The sequence below is a fragment of the Panthera onca genome, chromosome D3 (assembly GCF_046562875.1).
Source record: "Panthera onca isolate mPanOnc1 chromosome D3, mPanOnc1 haplotype 2, whole genome shotgun sequence".
NCBI lineage: Eukaryota > Metazoa > Chordata > Mammalia > Carnivora > Felidae > Panthera > Panthera onca.
Genome location: NC_138350.1, coordinates 28,167,808 through 28,188,440, shown reverse-complemented (window position 1 = coordinate 28,188,440; position 20,633 = coordinate 28,167,808). Strand labels below are relative to the sequence as shown.

At 48.6% G+C, this 20,633-nt stretch overlaps 1 protein-coding gene across 4 annotated transcripts in view; it reads right to left on the bottom strand.

Moving 5' to 3' along the window:
* Positions 1–20,092, bottom strand: part of LOC132665670 (mediator of RNA polymerase II transcription subunit 15) — a 67,813-nt gene extending 47,721 nt beyond the window's left edge. Inside the window, exon 1 of one of the 4 annotated variants that reach the window (XM_060613026.3) lies at positions 19,929–20,092. In XM_060613026.3, the coding sequence (XP_060469009.1) occupies positions 19,929–19,996 (68 nt within the window). In that variant the 5' untranslated portion in view covers positions 19,997–20,092. The remainder of the gene's footprint in view (positions 1–19,928) is intronic. The other 3 variants (XM_060613023.3, XM_060613022.3, XM_060613025.3) reach the window with 3 other exon arrangements.
* Between the last annotated feature and the right edge of the window lie 541 nt (positions 20,093–20,633).

The following is a 20,633-nucleotide window of genomic DNA, read 5'->3' as shown; positions in this document are numbered from 1 at the left end:
TCCTGCCCCAGTTCTGATACCAAGGCAGCCGTTCCTAACCCTGAGGCTGACAGGAAGGTGGCAGCACCATAACAGAGGGGCCTGTCTGGTGGCCACTGCCTGGGCATGCCCAGGCCTCTGAGATGGATGGAGGACTGACACTGGCTCAGGAGCAAGCAGTCCCCCCTTTCAAGCTGGGCTCCACAGCTCCCCTGGTATAGCTTCCTCCTGTTTGCCATGGCTACACCAGTCGGCCTGGTCAGGGTTCAACTGGTATCTGGTTTAGACCAGAGTTTCCTGGGGGAGGACCTGATCCACCCCACAGGCCCTGTGAACTCCCCTACCAGGAGGTCAGAGGAGGCCCTTCCTGTCCAGACCCTGCCTGAGCAGAGGGCAGTGACACACCAAAAAACAAAAAAACAAAACAAAAAAAACCCTGTAACCTCAGCTCTATGTCCACCAATTGCCCACACTGGAAACCTGGGAACCCCCTCTTCACTTCCTAATTCTGACTTCTGTTCCTTAAAATCCAAGTCCTCACCCCATCTCTCACTGTACCTTTGGTGGTCCTTCTTCATAGGCTTCTGTCTCCCGGTCCCACTCCTACCACCTCTGCCAGCTTCCCAAGCCACATGACTGCCAGTGGGAGTGGGAAGTGACCCAGGCTCTGTCCCCACCTGCCTCAAGGGCCTCGCTCCTTACCAGCAAGGCAGACAGCTGTGGAGCCCACTCCCTCAGCCCCCCAGAGCCCTGCTGCCAAGTATACTGCCAACCATCCCCCCAGCCCTGCCTGTTGGGCCCTCCAACCATGCTCCTACCGAGGCACCCCCACTCATTGCCTCAGAGAAACCTCATGGTCACCCTGGCCACACCCGAGGCAGCTCCTGTGGGAACTGTCAGCTCCCTGTCGGTCAGCCCTGCTTGTCCTATGAACACCTTGAGAGCAGAGATTGGTATGCAGCAGGCAGTAATCAGTACCACATAACTGCCTATTTTTAACACAAGGAGTGGTAATGCCATGCATTTTGACAGGTCACAATATACAGAATTGAGAATCAGTGTGGCAGATACAGGAGAAATCAATCCTCGAATAAGCACACCCAGGCAGCAGAAGCCAGGGTGACAGGAAAGGTATGTGCCAAGATGGGTGGAAGTGCTGGGCACTGGACCTGCAGGAAGCAGACAGAGGAAGAAGGGCCTGGGCTCCAGAATCACCCAGAAATCACACATACTGGGGGCTCAAATTCCAACCTGGCCACTGGCCAGCTCCGGGTCTTGGCAGAGGCACTCCATCTCCCCCACACACATACACACACATGCTCCTCATAAAGAAGCTCTCTGAAAGGGCTGTGGTTAGAATGAAGGCAGGTGCACAGAAGAGTCAGGGTGTGAGGACAGGCCCAGCCTTGGCACAGCCTGCACAGCTCCTGTCCAGCATCCGGCCTACATTTTTTTCTGTCCCCAAATTGGGAAACTCAATTTGTCAACTGGAGTTGGTTCATATTCTTTGTAACACAAATCAGTGCAGGATAAGGCAAAAAAACTACAAACTGTGTCCTGGGAAGGTATGCATGGATGTAAGCTCCAAGTGTTTTAATGCTCCAGCCTGCCCCTTGCGACTCCACCCCCCAGCCGGTGACCCTGGATACAGCATCTGGATACAGACGCGGTGTGTCCTTACCTCATGGGGCTGGTCTGAGGATTACAGTAATGATGTCAGGCACTTGGCACACAGGAAGCACTAGGGTGTGTTACAGAAATCAGAAAGCAGTCTGCCTAACTGCGCAGTAAGACTGCATCCCAAAATACCTCCAACGTTCAATGATGCTGGTGTCGCTCCCTTCCTAGCAGATGACAGCAGTCTCCCTCAGGCAGAGCTGCTCTCCTACTGAAGCCGAGCCACCTGGAAGTGTGCCCCAGCAGCTGCACACTTCTCAGGAAGGGGCTTTGAGTGGGTGTGCTGATGAGAAACATTAAGCGGCCTTCCCTGCTCTCCGGCTGCCTGACCCTCCCATCATGCTCCATTCCAAAGGGCCCTGGTTCACACCCAAGGGTCTTTCCACCTCTCCTGACAGCACCCTCTTCAATGCCACACGCTTCTCCAGACTCAACCACCTCTGCCATTGCTGAACGTGTGCTCACATTCACAGAAGAGCGAGACCGTCTGGTCTCCTGCTGCTGTCTAAAGCAGGAAGGTTCTTTCCTCTCTCAGTCACTCACCCTCCTAGCTTCAGGTGGACAGGATGCCCATCTATCTGTGTGAGGCTTCTGTTCTGCCCCGAGGAAACCTCTCCTCATTTGAGAACCACACAACCATCAAGCAACTGACCTCTCACAAGGCAGGAATTTTGCCAGCCCCGCCTCTCCCCACCCTACAAGAGAAGCCTCCAGATGAAGTGGCACCTGCATGTGCAAAGAGTCTGTTCAACTACCTAGGACCTTGCAGTTTACATGGGTGACCCTTCACCCTGTTTGTGTAAAAGCCCCAATCTTACGAAGCTCAAGATAACAGGAGAATACTTACATAACACTGGGATGAGGAAGGCTTTCCTAAGCACACCATCAAAAGCAGACACCATATAGGGAAAAAGATCTTGCCAAGTTAAAAAAGAATCCTACCACAATTTTACCAACCATCTACCAAAGAGATAAGGAAAAGGTGCCCCTGATACTCCAGACCCTGGGCACTTCAAGTCCGCCGCTGATACCAGAGAAGCAAGGCTCTGGCATCCCTGCTTCCCTATCAGGTGCTCAGGACAGCACCCACCCCACCCTCACCCCATGCCTATGCAATTGTCGTGTATGTGTGGGGGTAAGCTCCCAGCACTTGTGGCACAGCCCAGGAATGCTCTGTTTGGTAAAGCAGAGCTCAGGCCAGCACAAGAGAGAGCTGTCCCACCCTCTCTAAATGCCGGCTGGGTCTAAGCATTGCCCATGGTTGAGGCCTATCCCAAACCTTCTGCCCTGCCTCAGAGGAGGAATCCTATGAGCCCACCCCTAGAAGGGCCAGGAAGTGAAGACAGACCAGAAGGAAAGCAAATCACTACACTGGTCCTGAGCAGGAAACACAGTTTTGACTTAAATTAAGCTAGCTTAAGCCACAGTGCAAATAAACATGTTCCCTGCAATAATTTCATTTAAAAATAAAATTAAATATGAACCTCCAGGCTGGCATAAGGAACTGAACCTGCACGTCTAATTTTGTTCCGTCTTAAAACCCCACTAAAACTACCGATAAAGGAGGATTTTGTTTTTCTTTAACACAAACTCACAAAGCCAGGAAGGACAGGAGTAATGGCTCCAACAACAGGATTTTAGAATCTAGAAAGCCGATGGTCCAGTGGTGATAGACACGGCAAGCTAAGAAAGCAGAGTCCTAAGTAAGTGACAGTGAGGAGGGCTGAGGGCCAACCCAGTGACAGCTCCAGATCTTGGCAAAGCTCAGGACAGGGTGTGCCAGGCACTCAGGAACCAAGGGTAAATGGAAAGATTCCTGTGTGAAAGCCTTCCCCGCATCCCCTCCTCCACTTCACACTGCTGGGTAACCATTCCCACACCAGCAGATACCAGAGATTTATTCTCTGGAGAAGAGTCACTGGACTGGGAGGGGTCAACCCACCCAGGTGAGAGGGCAAGGGGAGGATAATGAAAAAAGTGAACTATGTGGCCACTGAGTGTCTAGATCCACACTAACTGTTGAAGCCCACCTGTCTCCCTTCTGCCCACCCGTGGCTTCCTCCAGTGTAGCACCCAGGCCTTCACTCTACAGCCCAGTGTTTAGAAGACCATGTTTTGGAGGAAAGACACAGAGCCTGAAGCTACATGAACCTCTGGGGAAGCTCCCAGTGGACAAGCCCCTCGTGCTAAAAGCATCCGCCTGCCTTCCTGGTACCCCTGTCCTCTTGAGGTGAGCCACCAACCAAGGGCTTCCCAAGACACCCTTACGTGGCAGATGAAGACCCCATGAGAAAAAATGCCAAGAAACTATCTTTACTATCCAAAGATAAGACATTGCATCCATTTAACAAGAACAGGAGTCTATAAAACAGGAAGTCAGGTTACAAAAAGCAAAGCAAAGAGTTCTTAGGATTAAAAGCATGTTAGCAATGAAAAGTCAGAGATAAAACTGAAATCTCCCACAGAACGCAGCAAAAGGACAAAGAGATGGATATAGAAGATAAAAGATAAATTACAAGATGACCAAAGGGCCAACATTCAGACACAGGGGGGCAGAGGGAACACAGGGAGAAGAAGGAACGTGACACAACATGATTTGGAGGAACTTTCCCTGAAGCACCAGACATGAGTTGTGGCAGTGAGACAAGTCGCCTCGAAGCTCACTGGGAGAAGTGCTGGGCCCGCACAAGCAGCACGAGAAACAAGAAAACAGCGGGATGCACTTCTCAATCCTTGACTTAGTATTTCCAAACCAGAAGCCCATGTGCACCCAAATGGACATGGCCTCCAGAAATTGAGTTCTTTCTCTAGAAGCTAGTGGGATGAGGGAGTGAATCAAAAAGAACACACCACAGGATACAGGAAACAAGAAACCCAACAATGGAGCTGTGCAGCTCAAGAGACTAGCACTGCCTCTGGCCTGTGCCCATGAGAGCTCCAGAGGGAAGTCCAGGGAAAAAGCCAGAGCTGACAGACAGCCTGGCAGCACTGAGCATGGGGATGACCGTACTGAGCGGTGACTGGAAGATACAGGAAAAGTCAGCCACAGGTACACAGAAAACTGGGCACATTTTTAAGAAGGCAATTTAATTCTGGAGAAAAAAAATAATGGTCATCTGTAGGATATCATTTGTATAGGCATAAAACGTAAGTATTCCTTACGGATTTACCCAGAAGGTAAAATACTGGCAGAATGAGGGAGAAGCACAGATAATGGCTGTGTAAAGGGAGCTACAGAGAAAGTCAATAGATAATTTATGAAACTCATAAACGTGATGACCTGAGATAGAGGCACATGCACGTTACACGGAATCACGGGCACATACCAGAAGGAAGAGCAGAGAGTCACAGGGGAGTACTCAGTGAGTGGGGACACACCACGGTTTCTTGTCTTTTACCACTCCTTGACTTCTAAAACTGAGTGTGCATATATTATTTGATAAAATAAGAATTGAAAGTTCAATGACAAAATCCACATAAAGAGTGTGCCACAGACTCTGCCACAAAGAAATACTTAGTGAACACCAGCTGTTAATAAGGGTCTCCTCGGGCCACCTGCTTGGCTCAGTGGGTAGAGCATGTGACTCTTGAGTTCAAGCTCCATGTGGGACATAGAGATTACTTAAAAAAAAAAGGGGGGGGTCTCCACCTTTCTTTTTTTTATCATCATTTATTTATTTTGAGAGAGAGCATGAGCGTTCAGGAGGGGCAGAGAGACAGAATCCCTAGCAAACTGTATGCTGACATTGTAGCAACACAGGGCTCGAACACACAAACTGTGAGATCATGACCTGAGCTGAAAATCAAGAGTTGGACACTTAACCAACGGAGCCGCCCAGGCGTCCCTCCTTCACCTTTCTTTCTTTTTTTTTTTTTTTTTTTTTTTCAACGTTTTTTATTTATTTTTGGGACAGAGAGAGACAGAGCATGAACGGGGGAGGGGCAGAGAGAGAGGGAGACACAGAATCTGAAACAGGCTCCAGGCTCCGAGCCATCAGCCCAGAGCCTGACGCGGGGCTCGAACTCACAGACCGCGAGATCGTGACCTGGCTGAAGTCGGACGCTTAACCGACTGCGCCACCCAGGCGCCCCTTGTCCTCCTTCACCTTTCTAATCCTTCCAGACTCAGACAACACGGAGACATGATGCTCACACTTCATTGCCAATTTTGACCCCAGGAGCATCCCAAAAAGCCTACCACACATTCCACAGCCCCTCAGTCAGAGAAGTCCTGAGCAAAGCAGTCCCCTGCATCCTCCCATCCAGCTGAAAAAGCCCCTTCCTGTCCACCCCAACCCCCAAAGCGCAGGACTGTTCGGTTGGGTCTTCAACCTTCACCAAGTCCTTAGGAAGCTCCAGAGCAGCCTCCCGTGCCTCTCTTGGTCTCCTCTCCTCTCAGTTCCGTGGCAGCAGTTTACTGCCCCAGGTGGTTTCGTCTAGGAGGCAGGCAATGACTAGACACCAATTGTTCAATCACCAATAGTAACCAATGCAAACACCTGGCCTCAACAGGGAGTGGGCCTTCTTGACCTCACAGGTAGCCATTAGCAGAATACAACTGCTTCCTTTTCTTTGTTGCCATCCTTCTGCATTCCGGTTCTCTGACTTTTTGAAGAAATATAAAGTGTTTTCTAACTAGATAAAAATCTGTGTTTCAGAATTTAGCCAGCCACCTACATGTAAGGAAAGAATATTTTAGTCTTGCAGAAAGAAATTTCTTAATCATACAAACACAAGAGACTGAAAGCACTTTCTTCTCACATTCCTCTTGGTTTGTTTGATCAAGCTCTCCAAATTCTGCCCTCAAGATTTCTCAATCCCCAACGAACTGGATCAACAGAAGAACTACTCCTAGAGAGAATATCATTGCCCTGAAAAGAGCATGTTATTTGAGCTAGTTCAGAAGACCTACAACCTTTGTCATTTACTCCAATCTGCTGGTTTGGCCTCAACAGGTCCAGGAGAGTCCTCGAGATCCCTGTTCAGGCACTGGCCTCTGGGCTCCAGGCCTGCAACCACGTGCTGAGGATTCTCTCTGCCAAGCCAATAATTTATTAAAATGCTTATCTCACATGATTTTGTGGTATTTGGAGAGTAAAGCCCTATCGTCTACAGATCTGCACTCAAGGACTAGCAGTTGACATCATATGGTGTCTGGAATGTGATTGAAAATAGTCCAGAAGTGGGTGGAGAGTGATGGGTGAAACTGGCCATATGTTGCTAACTCTCCAAGTACCTGAGAGAACATTCTTCTATCTCTACTTCTGCAAATATTTGGAAAAGGCCATAATGGAACTTTTAACAAGATAGTAAATAAAAAGCTCATGTCAAGCATGCAGGATGACTGCGCAGAGGAGCTTGGAGAAGGCTTACTCCCAAGACTGCCTCACTGTGAGGCCATCTTGGCTGTCACACAGGGAGTGACCATGCACTCTGAGTCACCCTGGCTGCACAGTGCCCCTCAGCCTAGGGAAGCATGGCCCTCTAGAAGGCAGCAACCAATAAATGTCTTAAGAAATCTCCCACACCAGAGGTCAGTCCAGTTCCTCACAACCCAACCACGGGAAGAGTCCCATTGGCCAGAAGCTTTGCTGTTGTCCATGCCTCATATAAAATGGGGCCATAGCACACAGGTCCCAGCCAGAGTCACCCCCAGGAGATGAACACAATCTGAGCTGTGAAAAAGCCAAAACTCAAACCAAACTCAAGAGTTCAAGTATAAATTTTAAAAAAATTAAAGTTAAAAAAAAAAAAGTTCAAGTATAAAAATATACAGGTATAAATAAACAAACAGAGGTGTGTGTGTGTGTGTATATATATATATATATACACACACACACACACACACATATATACTCACATATTTAAAATACATACATATCTTGGCACAAAAACAGACCCTCAGATCAATGGAACAGAATAGAGAACCAGACAGAAATGGAACCACAAATGTATGGCCAACTAATCTTTGACAAAGCATGAAAGAATATCCGATGGAATAAAGACAGTCTTTTCAGCAAGTGGTGCCAAGAAAACTGGATAGCGACATGCAGAAAAATGAACCTGGGCCACTTTCTCACACCATACACAAAAATAAACTCAAAATGGATGAAAGACCTAAGATAGAAAGCCATAAACATCCTCAAGGAGAAAGCAGGCAAAAACCTCTTTGACCTCGGCTGCAGCAACTTCTTATTCAACATATATCCAGAGGCAAGGGAAACAAAAGCAAAAAGGAACTATTCGGACCTCGTCAAAATAAAAAGCTTCTGCACAGCAAAAGAACAATCAGCAAAACTAAAAGGCAACCGACGGAATGGGAGAAGATATTTGCAAATGACGTATCAGGTAGAGTTAGTATCCAAAATCTATAAAGAACTTACCAAATTCCACACCCAAAAAACAAATAATCCAGTGAAGAAATGGGAAAAAGACATGCATAGACACTTCTCCAAAGAAGACATCCAGATGGCCAACCGACACATGAAAAAAGGCTCAACATCACTCATCATCAGGGAAATACAAATCAAAACCACAATGAGATACAACCTCACACCTGTCAGAATGGCTCACATTAACAACTCAGGCAACAACAGATGTTGGCGAGGATGCAGAGAAAGAGGATCTCTTTTGCATTGGTGGTGGGAATGCAAGCTGGTGCAACCACTCTGGAAAACAGTATGGAGGTTTCTCAAAAAACTAAAAATAGAACTACCCTACGACCCAGCAATTGCACTACTAGGTATTTATCCAAAGGATACAAGTATGCTGTTTTTTTTTCTTTTTTCTTTTTTTTTTTTTTTTTAATTTTTTTTTTAATGTTTATTTATTTTTGAGACAGAGAGAGACAGAGCGTGAACGGGGGAGGGTCAGAGAGAGGGAGACACAGAATCGGAAACAGGCTCCAGGCTCTGAGCTGTCAGCACAGAGCCCGACGCGGGGCTCGAACTCACGGACCGCGAGATCATGACCTGAGCCGAAGTCGGCCGCTTAACCGACTGAGCCACCCAGGTGCCCCAAGTATGCTGTTTCAAAGAGACACACGCTCCCCAGTGTTTATAGTAGCACTATCAACAATAGCCCAAGTATGGAAAGAGCCCAAATGTCCATCGATGGATGAATGGATAAAGAAGATGTGGTATCTATATACAATGGAGTATTACTCGGCAATCAAAAAGAATGAAATCTTGCCATTTGCAACTACGTGGATGGAACTGGAGGGTATTATGTTAAGTGAAATGAGTCAGAGAAAGACAAATATATGACTTCACTCATAGGAGGGCTTTAAAATACAAAAAAGATGAACATAAAGGGAAACATAAATAATATAAAAACAGGGAGGGGGACAAAACATAAGAGACCCTTAAATATGGAGAACAAACAGGGTTACTGGAGGTGTTGTGGGAGGGGGAATGGGCTAAATGGGTAAGGGGCATTAAGGGACCTACTCCTGAAATCATTGTTGCACTATATGCTAACTTGGATGTAAATTTAAAAAAATTAAAAAATAAATACATTTTAAAAATAAATAAAATACATACATATCAAAGCATACACCCACAGAAGCAGGACTGAAGAGAAAAAATTAAACTGTCAGCAATAGCCATCTCTGGGTAGAGAGAGTATGGAAAACATCTTCCTGTTTTGAAATCCTCTACAATGTTATCTGAAAGGGAATTAAGTACTGCACCCATCAGTCCTGAACACAATGACCAAAACAGGAGACAGAGGCAGGCCCAAGCTGCTGGGACTGGCTTCCCGTGCCCACACCGCCCCACCCCAGTCTCTCCGCACATCTCCTCTGCCCACCACACCCACCGCCAGAGCCTTCTGCCTGGCCTCCTCTGCCACTCCCACCCACTTCACAACTGCAGCTAACTGCTCTTCCAAGTTTGTTCCTTGCATCACCCACTGGCCGCTAGACTCTCTCCTTGGAAGGGTTGACACCCCACACACTCCACACACCATCACCTTAAATTTTTTCATTTATTTAATGTTTATTTATTTTTGAGAGAGAGACAGACAGAGCACGAGCAGGGAAGAGGCAGAGAGAGAGGGAGACACAGAATCCCAAGCAGGCTCCAGGCTCTAAGCTGTCAGCACAGAGCCTGACACAGGGCTCGAACCCATGAACAGAGAGATTATGACCTGAGCCGAAGTTGGACACTTAACTGACTGAGCCACCCAGGTGTCCCTATACACCATCACCTTGTACCCCACCTGTCAGAAGCAGCACAGAATCAGGGCCCATCTCCCTCAGGGGTGCATATCTGTGTCTTTCTCCTCCCCTTCCTCCTGCATGTACACACAGTTGCCAAATTTCAAAGCTTCCTTACATATAGGGTCTCTCCCTCCTAAATCATCCTCTCCATTCCCACTGTCGTGGCACCTAGTGGGTCTCAAATTTGAGTATGCATTCAAAATCAACAAGGATGCTTATTATAAAGGCAGGTTCCTTGACAATGTCAGATGTTGGTAAGGATGTCTGACAAGGGGAACACCCCACGTGGCTGGTGGGAAAAGTAAATGGATACATACCACCTGGGAAAACTGTCTGGCAGACTGCACCCCAACGTCCATCGAGTGTAGAACAGAACAGAAAAGTGATCTGGGGTAGAGTTGCACAATGGATGACACATGGCATAAGTAAGAATGGCTACCTAAAAGGTTGATCATCCATCACAGACATGCTAATTGAAAGAAGCTGCTGAGTGAAAGAAGCCAGACATGGTGTGACTCCAATGACAGGGAAGTTTAGGAACAAACGTCTCCCTGGCCTGGGAAGCCAGAAGAGTGGGGGCACATTGGCTGAAGCACAGGGGGGAGCCTGCTGGGTGCTGGGCCTGTTCCAGATGCAGACCTGGGCTGAGGGGGTGTTTTCATGTGTGAACATTCATCTGGTAGCGTCATGCTGAAGATGTGTCCTTGTGTCATTCACTGAAGTAGGTTTGTTATACTTCAATATAGAGAGGCACCATGTGAGACAACCAGAGCTCCTAAGCCCTGACCCCATCCCCAGGTTGGACTGGATTGGCCTTGAGCCTGAGTTCCTAGTACACAGCACCTGGTGAGGATTTGCTCTGCATTTTCACAGGCCTGAATCCCTCCATCATGAATCAGAGCAGACCCATGGCTTTTGGAGGGCACAGAGTGTTCCATTAGGGCTTCTCAGAGCAAATCTGGCATTCTTTGTAACAGGTGCTCCATGCCACACACAGTGGCCAGATCACTCAATAAAACATCACCTCTGATGAGGATTGAGAGGGAGTCAGAAAGGGGAGAGGGGGCAGAAAAGAAGGATGAGCCTCTGGAGGTGTGGAGAGGGGGGAGTTCTGGTCCAGGCCCCTTAGCCTGGATGTGCCCACCTGCCTGTCCCTCTCCTGGACTGGATGCGAGTGGGTCAGCTCAAAGGCAGCTGGGTCACTCCTATTCCCTACCCACCCCTATCCGCACCCCCCCCCCCCCCCGCCTCCAGCAGATTCCCAGGTGGGGAACTTAGAGAAGACTGTGGGGCCAAGGGCAAAGAGAAAACAGGGTCCAGAAGGAGGAGGGAGCAAGACAGAACTTGGCTGTTATTCACCAAGCATGAGCTCCAAGATGTGTATAAATGAGAAAATGGGTAAACCTGAGGGAAGGGTGTACCCAAGCACTCTATACTATCCTTACAATTCTGCATGTTTGAAACACTCTCAAAATAAAAAGCTCAAAGTAAGGAGAACAGGGACTTCAAGAGGTCAAATGTCTTCTCCAAAGGCTCACTGCTCTAAGTAACAGCTATGCCACCTCAAGATACTTAACTCATTCAATCAGTGATCTTTATTAACCCTCACCATGTTAGCAAGTGATTTGTTATTAAAATGGAAGGGAGCATCTCCATCACAGTATAGGTTTCAAGATTATTATGCCTGGGCTTCTAATGTATCTTCTTTGTTCTCCAGGATTGGATACTCATTTGTTTATCTGTTAAACAGAACCACCTACTAACCGCCTGGACTCTCCATCTTTAATTTTTTTTTTTTTTTAACGTTTATTATTGAGAGACAGAGAGAGACAGAGCATGAGCATAGGAGGGGCAGAGAAAGGGGGAGACACAGAATCTGAAGCAGGCTCCAGGCTCTGAGCTGTCAGCACAGAGCCCGACGCAGGGCCTGAACCCACAAACCACGAGATCATGACCTGAGCCGAAGTCAGATGCTTAACCAACTGAGCCACCCAGGCGCCCCTGAACTCTCCATCTTTAAATAAATGTCTTGATTTTTAAAAAAAGGCTCAGAATGCGAAGTGGTTCAATGTTTAGGTAGCACTGATGGAGAGAAAGCCCTGGAAGGCCATCAGAAGAGAAGCCAGCACTGCTTTCCACCATCCTACCTCTGATTATTATGCACCTCTTATCTAAGCCAAGGCATCATGCCAGGAGCTCAATGAGATGCAGAGGTATAAGACCAGATCCTACACTCTAGGAATTCATAATACTGTTGGCAAGGCAAAAAAAATAATGATGAGTGTAAAAATAGCAAAAAAGAGTTAATCTGTTTAGTACATGCCAGGGTGCACCCAGTGCGGGCCCTACAAACTCAAGAGGAAGTAAGAATTGCCATGGTCTGAGCCATCAGGGCTCATGAGAAGGGGATGATGCCAAAGCCAAACCTCCAATAGGGAAGAGAAAGAACAGAGAAGTATGAAACCAGAGGGCCTGGCATGGAGGAGGGAGCATCTGGCTGGGCCTCTCATACCAGCATGGTGGGAAAGCCATCTGGAAGGACAGTTTCAGATTGAAAGGAGAATGCTTCTTAAAAGGGGTGGAAAGAAGCGTCTTAGGAAGGCTGTGGTGGCACTCAGGGCCCAGATGAGGGAGGACATCCACACTGAAGGCAGAACACATGTGACTTTCCACCTTATGGTAGCTATCTGTGACCATGGCTCCATCTTCCTCATGTGCACACAGGGCACTTCATCTGGACCACATGTTCTGCTTGCTAACCTGTTCTCAGTATCATTGGGTTATGAACATCTCTCGTGTCATTTTTTTAAAAAGATTTTTAAGTAATCTCTGCACCCCAAAGTGGGACTCAAACTTACAACCCCAAGATCAAGAGTCACATGTTCTACCGACTGAGCCAGCCAGGTGCCCCTCCCATGTCTTTTTTTTTTTTTTTTAATAAAGTTTATTCATTGGGGGGGAGAGGGAGGGAGTGACAGGAAGAGGGAGAGAAATAGAAAGAGAAAATGAATGAGCAGGAAAGGGACAGAGAGAGAGCGGACAGAGGATCCAAAGTGGCCTCTGCACTTACAGCAGAGAGCTCGAGGCAGAGCTCAAATTCAAACTGTGAGATCATGACCTAAGCTGAAGTCGGATACTCAACCAACTGAACCACCCAGGCGCCCCGTCTCATATCATTTTTTTTAAGCAATTTTAATGTTTATTTATTTTTGAGAGAGAGCGCAAGCGCACAAGTGGAGGAAAGGTGAAGAGAGGGGGACAGAGGATCCGAAGTGGGCTCTGTGCTGACAGCAGAGGCTCGAACCCATAAACCATGAGATCATGACCTGAGCCAAAGTTGACGCTTAACTGAGCCACCCAGACACCCTCTCCCATGTCATTTTTTAAAAATTGTTTTAATGTTTATTTTTGAGAGAGAGAGAGAGAGAGAGAGAGAGAGAGAAACAGAGCATGAGTGGTGAAGGAGCAGAGAGCAGGAGACAGAATCTGAAGCAGGCTCCAGGCTCTGAGCTGTCAGCACAGAGCCCTACACGGGCCTCAAACCCACATGCAGTGAGATCGTGACCTGAGCCCAAGTCGGAGCTTAACTGCCTGAGCCACTCAGGTGCCCTTCCCATATCATTTTTAACAGCAGCACTGAACCTGCCATCTCCAGCTCCCACAACAAATCTAATCCAGCTCCACTGCTGGCTAATCTCCCCTGTCCCACTCCTGACTTGATGTGGGCATGAGCATCCTCACTGCCAACAGATTTTGAATACTCTCCTCCCTATAGCCTTGGAGGAAATGCCTAAGGAAGTAGACATTTTAAGCTTACGGGAATAAACGGTATTGCCAAATGGCCTTCCAGAAAAATGGCCTCATTTATGTGCCTCCAGCAGCAGCTTGTGAGGAATGTCGGTTTGTCTGTGTCTTCCTGTTCATGGTTCACTTTCTCCAACTTGGGGCGCCTGGCTGGCTCAATGGGCAGAGCATGTGACTCTTGACCTCAGGGTTTGGTTTTGTTTTTTAATTTATTTTTGAGAGAGAGAGAGAGCATACAAGCCGGGGAGGGGGTAGAGGGGGAGACAGAGAATCTTAAGCAGGCTCCATGCTCAGCGCAGAGCCCAATGTGGGGCTCCATCCCATCACCCTGGGATCATGACCTGAGCCAAATTCAAGAGTCAACGTTCAACCGACTGAGCCTGAAGCTGAATGTGGGTACATGGGCATGGGGTCTTTATACTACTTGGTTTCTGGATTTAAACATTCCATTTTGAATTCTTAAAAATTCATTAGAATTCCTTTAAAAATGTGCCCTCTAGTATGGAACCAACATTATTGCCCTGAGGAATGCTTTAAAGGGTACTCCCCTGCCCTGCATGACAGTGGCATGATGATCATGTGACCACCGGGAATGCCAAACATGGAGCCTGGGCTAACCACCCACCTTGTCACAAATGGTAGTAAGAGTCGGAAGACTTCTGGTCAGGAATGGATGTTAAGGGCTGCAGGTGTGGCAGGTGGGTGGGATCTCTTACAAAAGGGAGCTGGTGAGCCTGGGAGGCTGGCTACAGCCTGTGTGGAGGCCAAAGATCATCAGAGGCTTGCTGGCTGGCCCTTCCGCCACTGTTTGGGTCGCACTGACTCACAGGGAGTTGCTAAAACGGATGCCCACTGGCACTGGCTTGGGTTAATTTGCAGAGCTGCCATCTCCCCTCTACCCCTAAAAAAGGCATGACCTCTCTTTCAGATTATAAGGCAGTTTGCCTCTCCTGTCCTGCCATGGTTCAGCAAACATTCATTTGTAATATGTAGAGCATAACTATAAGCAGCAGTGACTTCTCCTCTACACCTCAGTTTCTTCCCCTTAAAAACAGGAGTAACAAGTGCATCGAATGACTCTGCAGGCATGAAGTCAATGGGCTAACATAGGTCACCTCCTGCAACAGGGGTTCATGTCAGCTGCTGTGTTGCTGCTGTTAAGGAAGCCCTGGACCCCTGAGCAGATGAGGGCTCACATCCCTTCAGGTTACTGTCACTCCTGGTCTAGAGGCAGTAGGGCCAAGGGTCAAGACTCTTGAAGTCAATGGCTCCACGATCACTTCCTGATTGCTGTCAGGGGCAGCAAGTCTTAAGGTGGTCAGACAGATGGGCCCCTGGCCTCAGGGAATGAACATTTTAGTGGTGGCTTATACATAGAAGCCTGCAAGCCAGCCCAGTTGTTGAGATACCGACCAGGCTATCAAGAAAGCAGAGGGGCTCAGGAGCTTCCCCACTGGAAAACAAGGGCCAGAATCGCACCAGGAGGGTACCAGGCTGTTGGGATGCCTGAACGCAATAAGCCACAGAAAAAGCTCACCCAAGACTCGCTCACTTCTGCTTGGAGGATAAAACATAACCCACAGGCAGAATCTAGACATGCAAGTTTCAGGGCACTCCCCATCCTTCTTCCTAAGGCCTCTCCAGGACCTTGGAAGTTGCTGTTCAGTTGTTTGTTCTTTGTTCCTTATGTTTTGTTTTGCTTTGTTTTATTACGTTTCTGGCTAAATAGCACTCAACTTTCTCCTTATGGTACAGGCAGAAAGCTCTCCATCTCCTAGGTCGCAACTTGGAGCTCAAATCTCTTTCAGAGGCTGACTTGTCTGCCCTGAGTCTGCTTCATGCTCCCTAATCTCCTGGCACTTGAGTAGAGAGCCCTGATACACGCTGCCCTTCCCCCACCACCCGTATCTCCTCCCCTCTGCAATCTGTTCAACCCAACAGACATTTATTTATTTCATGTCTATATGTGCAACATGCTGTACTAAGAAGTGGGAGGCATAAAAAGTCTCAAGAATAAGATGGAAGAAAAATTTAGAAGAACCGGAAGAAGTGATTGACGAGGTCCTTTCATTCATTCACTGCTTACCTACTCCATTCCAGGCACAGTGCCGGCAACTACAAATACATGCTTGTTCTCTGGGATCCTACAGACCAGACCCATGGTCAACACTAATCCAATAATTCCCCCAGGAAGGCCCAAGGTCCACAAAGGCCAGCTTGAGAACTCTAAGGGGGGCTTCTCCTGGAGTGCTGCGGGGACAGTAGATGTTCAATGAAGAAATGATCTGAACTCACCAACAACATCACAACTACCCTCCCCACGAGCTCCTTTAAGTGTCATCAACTCCCATAACCAGCCTTGGGGGTTTCACCTTCACCTTCCAGGGCTCCTACTCCTGCAAGAGCCTAAGGAGGAGGCATCTGCTAGGGCTCAGGTGGAGGTCTTTTTATTTTCCCTCCACCTTCCCTGTTAAGACAGACTGGACTCCAGCCATTTCATAGATAAAGATGATGATCCAGAAAGGTTAAGTATCCTGTGCATGGTCATTTGGGCTAACAAGTAGAGAAAATGGGGTTTCCAGAGCTTCACAATGCACACTGGCACAGGTAAAGAAGACCACTGTAGAGAGAGCGGCGCACGCAGCCTCTAGGAAAACACTTACTCTTGCACATCTCAACAAGTGTTTTATTTGCCAGGTGCCATGTTTCATAGGACTGGGGTCCCACTAGAAACTACAAGGGGCTGAGATCCAACACATCGAAGGAGGTGACCCACTTTGGCCAGGTAGGCAGGGAAGGATCTGGAGTATTTGTTATTTAAGCAGACATTTAAAGGAAAGGAAGAGAAACTGGTCATAAGGGGGGGGGGGGGGGGGGAGTCTACCCATTGTCAAATACCCTAAATACTTGGTAATAACTTGTTTAAAAAGAGAAAAAAAAAAAAACCTTAGAATGTTCAAGAAGCTGAAAAACCACAGAGAATGGAGCAAGCTGGGGGGTTTGAGAAGAGGTGGCTAGGCCAGGCCACCTGGAGTCTTATTAATGCTAAGAGAAGTCACAGAAGGTTTTCAGCAGGGCAGCAGAGAGCAAGGGGAGGTGCAGTCCAGAATGGGCCCAAATGAGGTAGAGGCGGTGGAGGGCTAAGAAGAGGCTATACTACAGAGTCTCTGCAAGGGCTCTCCTAACCAGCCCCAACTCAAAACTGCTTTTTCTCATGATGGACAAGAGACTAGATTATTGGGCCTGTGATCTGAAGCACTGTTCTCTTGGTAGATACTCAAGAGCAAGATGGAGAAAGTGAACGAGCTATCAGATGCTTCTCCTTCTGCTGAAACTCCCCAGCTCTTCACTATGCTTTCTTTACTCCCTCACTCATCTATAAACTACTCGGGTTCAAAACATTTCCCAAGATATCCACCTTCAACCAACAGCATGAACACCAGAGGAAGTCAGAATTAAACCCATGAACACAACAAATCAAGGTACCAAGAATCATGATTTTCAAAGTGAACCATAGAGATAAAACAGACAAATCTGTGAACTCAGAACACCACATCATGCTAGGCAGACAACCTCTGAAACTGCTCATCCCAGCAGTGGTAGCAGAAGGGCTCCCAAAGATGTCCAGGGGAATCCATGAACACGCTACGTTATATTTACAGAGATAATTAAAGTTATGCACTTTAAAATAGGAACATCACCCTGGATTATCTGAGCGGCTCCAATCTAATCTGAGTCTTTACTAGAGAATTTTCTTGGCTGAAGTCAGAAAGATGCAGTAGAAGAACCCACACCTAATGGAGGGGGCCAAAATACAAAGTGTGAGACTGAATACAGGCCGCTTCCAGGAACAAAGACTGACCACTGGCTAACAAATAGTAAGGCACAAGAACACCTCAGTCCTACAACTGCATAGACTGAATCTGACCAACAACCTGAATGAGCCTGAAAAGCAAATTCTACTGCAGAGCCTCTGGGGGAAAAAAATGCACACCTAACCAACGTCTTGATTTCAGCTCTGTAAGACCCTAAGCAGAAGACTCAGCTGAGTCCACCTAGATCTCGGATCTACAGAAACTGCCAGGTAATAAATTTGTGTTGTTTTAAGCCACTGTATTTGTGGTATTTTGTTACGGCAACTAGGGAAAAACTAACACACAAGCAGCTATCTGGTGGAAAGGAAAGGAAAGGAAAGGGGAGGGGAGGGGAGGAGAGGAGAGGGAAGGGGAGGGGAGGGGAGGGGAGGGGAGGGGGAGGGGGAGGGGGAGGGGGAGGGAAGGGAAGGGAAGGGAAGGGAGGAAAGGAAAAGAAAAGAAAGAATCCAACTTCCCTAGAAGCAGAAGGAAGTTGAATTATGAAGTATACAGTCAGTCAGTCCTTGACACCCAGAGACTCTTCAATCGCCCTCCTTAACCTCTGACTCTCCCCCCACCCTCCCCAATTTCCTTTGATGACAACTCATCCTTCTGGTTCTTTGGTCTCCCCAAAGAGAAATCACTGCCCTGGGGGCTTTTCTTGCAGGAGCTCTGAAGTGGACCATCCATCAAGATTTCAGCTATAGACAACTCCAGGGCATCCAAAAAACCCCAAAAGCCGAAAAACAAAAAAACCCCAATATTATCGGATTCTGCAATATCTGCAGAATTGTCCCCAGACTACTCCATGGCAGTGCCCAGAGCCACTAACTCTACAGTCCCTATGCCTTCCACTGTACTAAGAGGCTTCCCAACATTCCATCCCACTTCCTTCCTTCCACACTGCTGCATTCCACCCCCTCCAGTTAGTCATCAAGAACTGTCTATGCTTGCTCTCCCCTATCTCTGGAATGGTCTTCCTCTTTCAGTTTCCACCACTGTCTACTGCAGACCTTTATAATCTCCTGCCGACTAGGTCATTCCACAACCATTTTATGGAGCAACGTGACAGGCAGTGATCTAGCAGTAAGAATATAGGGATGAAAAATGAAAGGTCCCCAAACCCCAAGAGTTCAAAACTCATAATGGCCTAATTGGCCTCTCTCTCTCTCTCTCTCCTCTGTTCTTGATCCATCTCCAGGGACTCAGGGAATCTTCCCAACTTTGGCATTTCACTACCTCAAAGCAGGCCACATGCCAAATACAGGCTCAACTCCTTAGCACAGCACTCCCACCACTAACATGTCAGCACCTGCTCACCCTCATTCCATTACCATCTCCTGAACCTCCTTACTCCTCAAACTCCAGAAACCAGCCTACAGCAATGTCCTCCATGCAGTGAGCATTCACACTTCTCCACTATTCAGCCTGGAACGATGGCCTTTCACACTCCTACTTGTTTTTTTAGGGCTCAGTTTATTCGTTACCTACTCCACAGACTGCTCTTGGTCTGCTCACGCAAACTGACAATTCCTCCCAGAAGAAAGACGGCACTGTAACTACTCCTTTGTGGTAGCGCGTTCCCTGAGGGCAGAAGCTGTCTCAGGTAAATTTGTGGCTATCACCGCACCAGTAAGCTCAGCAAAAGACTGCTAAACGAAACAAGTAGTCGGTGGTGAAGCCTAGGGCGCACTGGCAGCATGGAGGGGTTCAGCAGCTGAAACTGGGGACAAAGCACTAACCCCAGCTCTTCATTCCGTCCTCCCAACCAAAGGTCGCTTCCTGACAACCTCTTCCTGCCACCCCTCGAGAAATCCACACTGGGGCGGGACTGGGGGGGCGGCGGAGGCAGGTTACCCCTAGATTCTCCATCCCCTACCGCCCTCAGCCCCAAGCACCTAGCCTCCGAACGTCATCCTCCAGCCACCCTCTTCCAATTTCTTTCTCTCATTCTGATGCGCTTTTCTTAAAGAGGAATCACAAAACACCCAGATCTGCTAAAGCCGCCACGGGCTGCCCCTTTCCTTTTTCGAATTCAGTGTTGATTCAAAGCAGGGGAAAGTCTGCAACCAAAGCACACAAATGACGAATGAGAAAGCTCAGGACGATGACTCATAACCCAGGACTCGCTGGTTTGCAGAGTTCGGCCCCAGGAAAGCTAACGAACAGTCCGTATCAGCGAAGAACGGAAGGGACAGCCGAAGGCTCGGCCGCGCCCTGGCGGGGCTCACGCGAGTCCCTGGCGCCTTCGGCCTCCCGGCACCCCCAAGCCCCCGCGGGTCCGGCCGCCCTAAGTCTCCCACGGGTCGGGCTCGGCCTCGCCCTCCGCGCGCAGGGGGGCTTGAGGGGGGAAAGGTCCGGGGATCTCGGCCTCTAGACCGGCCCCTACTCACATTTGACTGACCAACTTCTGCCGGAAGGCGGCGCTCCGCCAGTCGGTCTCCTGCCCCGAAACGTCCATGCCGGTCCCTCCGCTCCCACCGCCCGCGTCCCGCTCTGCCGCCGCTGCCGCTGCCGCCGCCTCTACCGCAGCGCCAGGCCTAAACCCGGAAGCCGTTGGAGGCGCCTCTGCCGCGCCGGAAGCCGAACGGGGATTGTGGGAAATGGAGTCGCGCGCGAGGGCCTATGGGAAATGGAGTTTCAAGGCCCAGCCGGGCAACTTCTCGGCGCCCGCCCGATCCCGCGTACCCCAAATCGCTGGCCTCTCTCCCAGCGCGGCTGTCGCGCGGGACGTTGAGCCCACATGCTCTGGGCTGACGAGAGCCGGTGTGCGGGAAACATGGCTGCATAGTAGTCCTGATACTGCCCTTAGCAGGCCCACGCTGGCCACCTGCATTTCTTGCGACCCTACTGCGTGCTAGTCTCACCAAATCAATGAGATCCGCACCTTTGGGCAGAGCTGCTAGCAGTCTACAGATGAAATGGAAAGACTGTTTATCTGTCAAATATTTATCAGCACCTACTGTGAGCCGAGTACTGTGCCAACATGATCCAGGTTCTGCTTTCCTGCCACTACCTTGCAGCGCCACATGCAAAGCGTGACCAGATAGACTTTTGTTACTGCTTCTGTTAGACTTGCAGAATTTCATATCCCACTG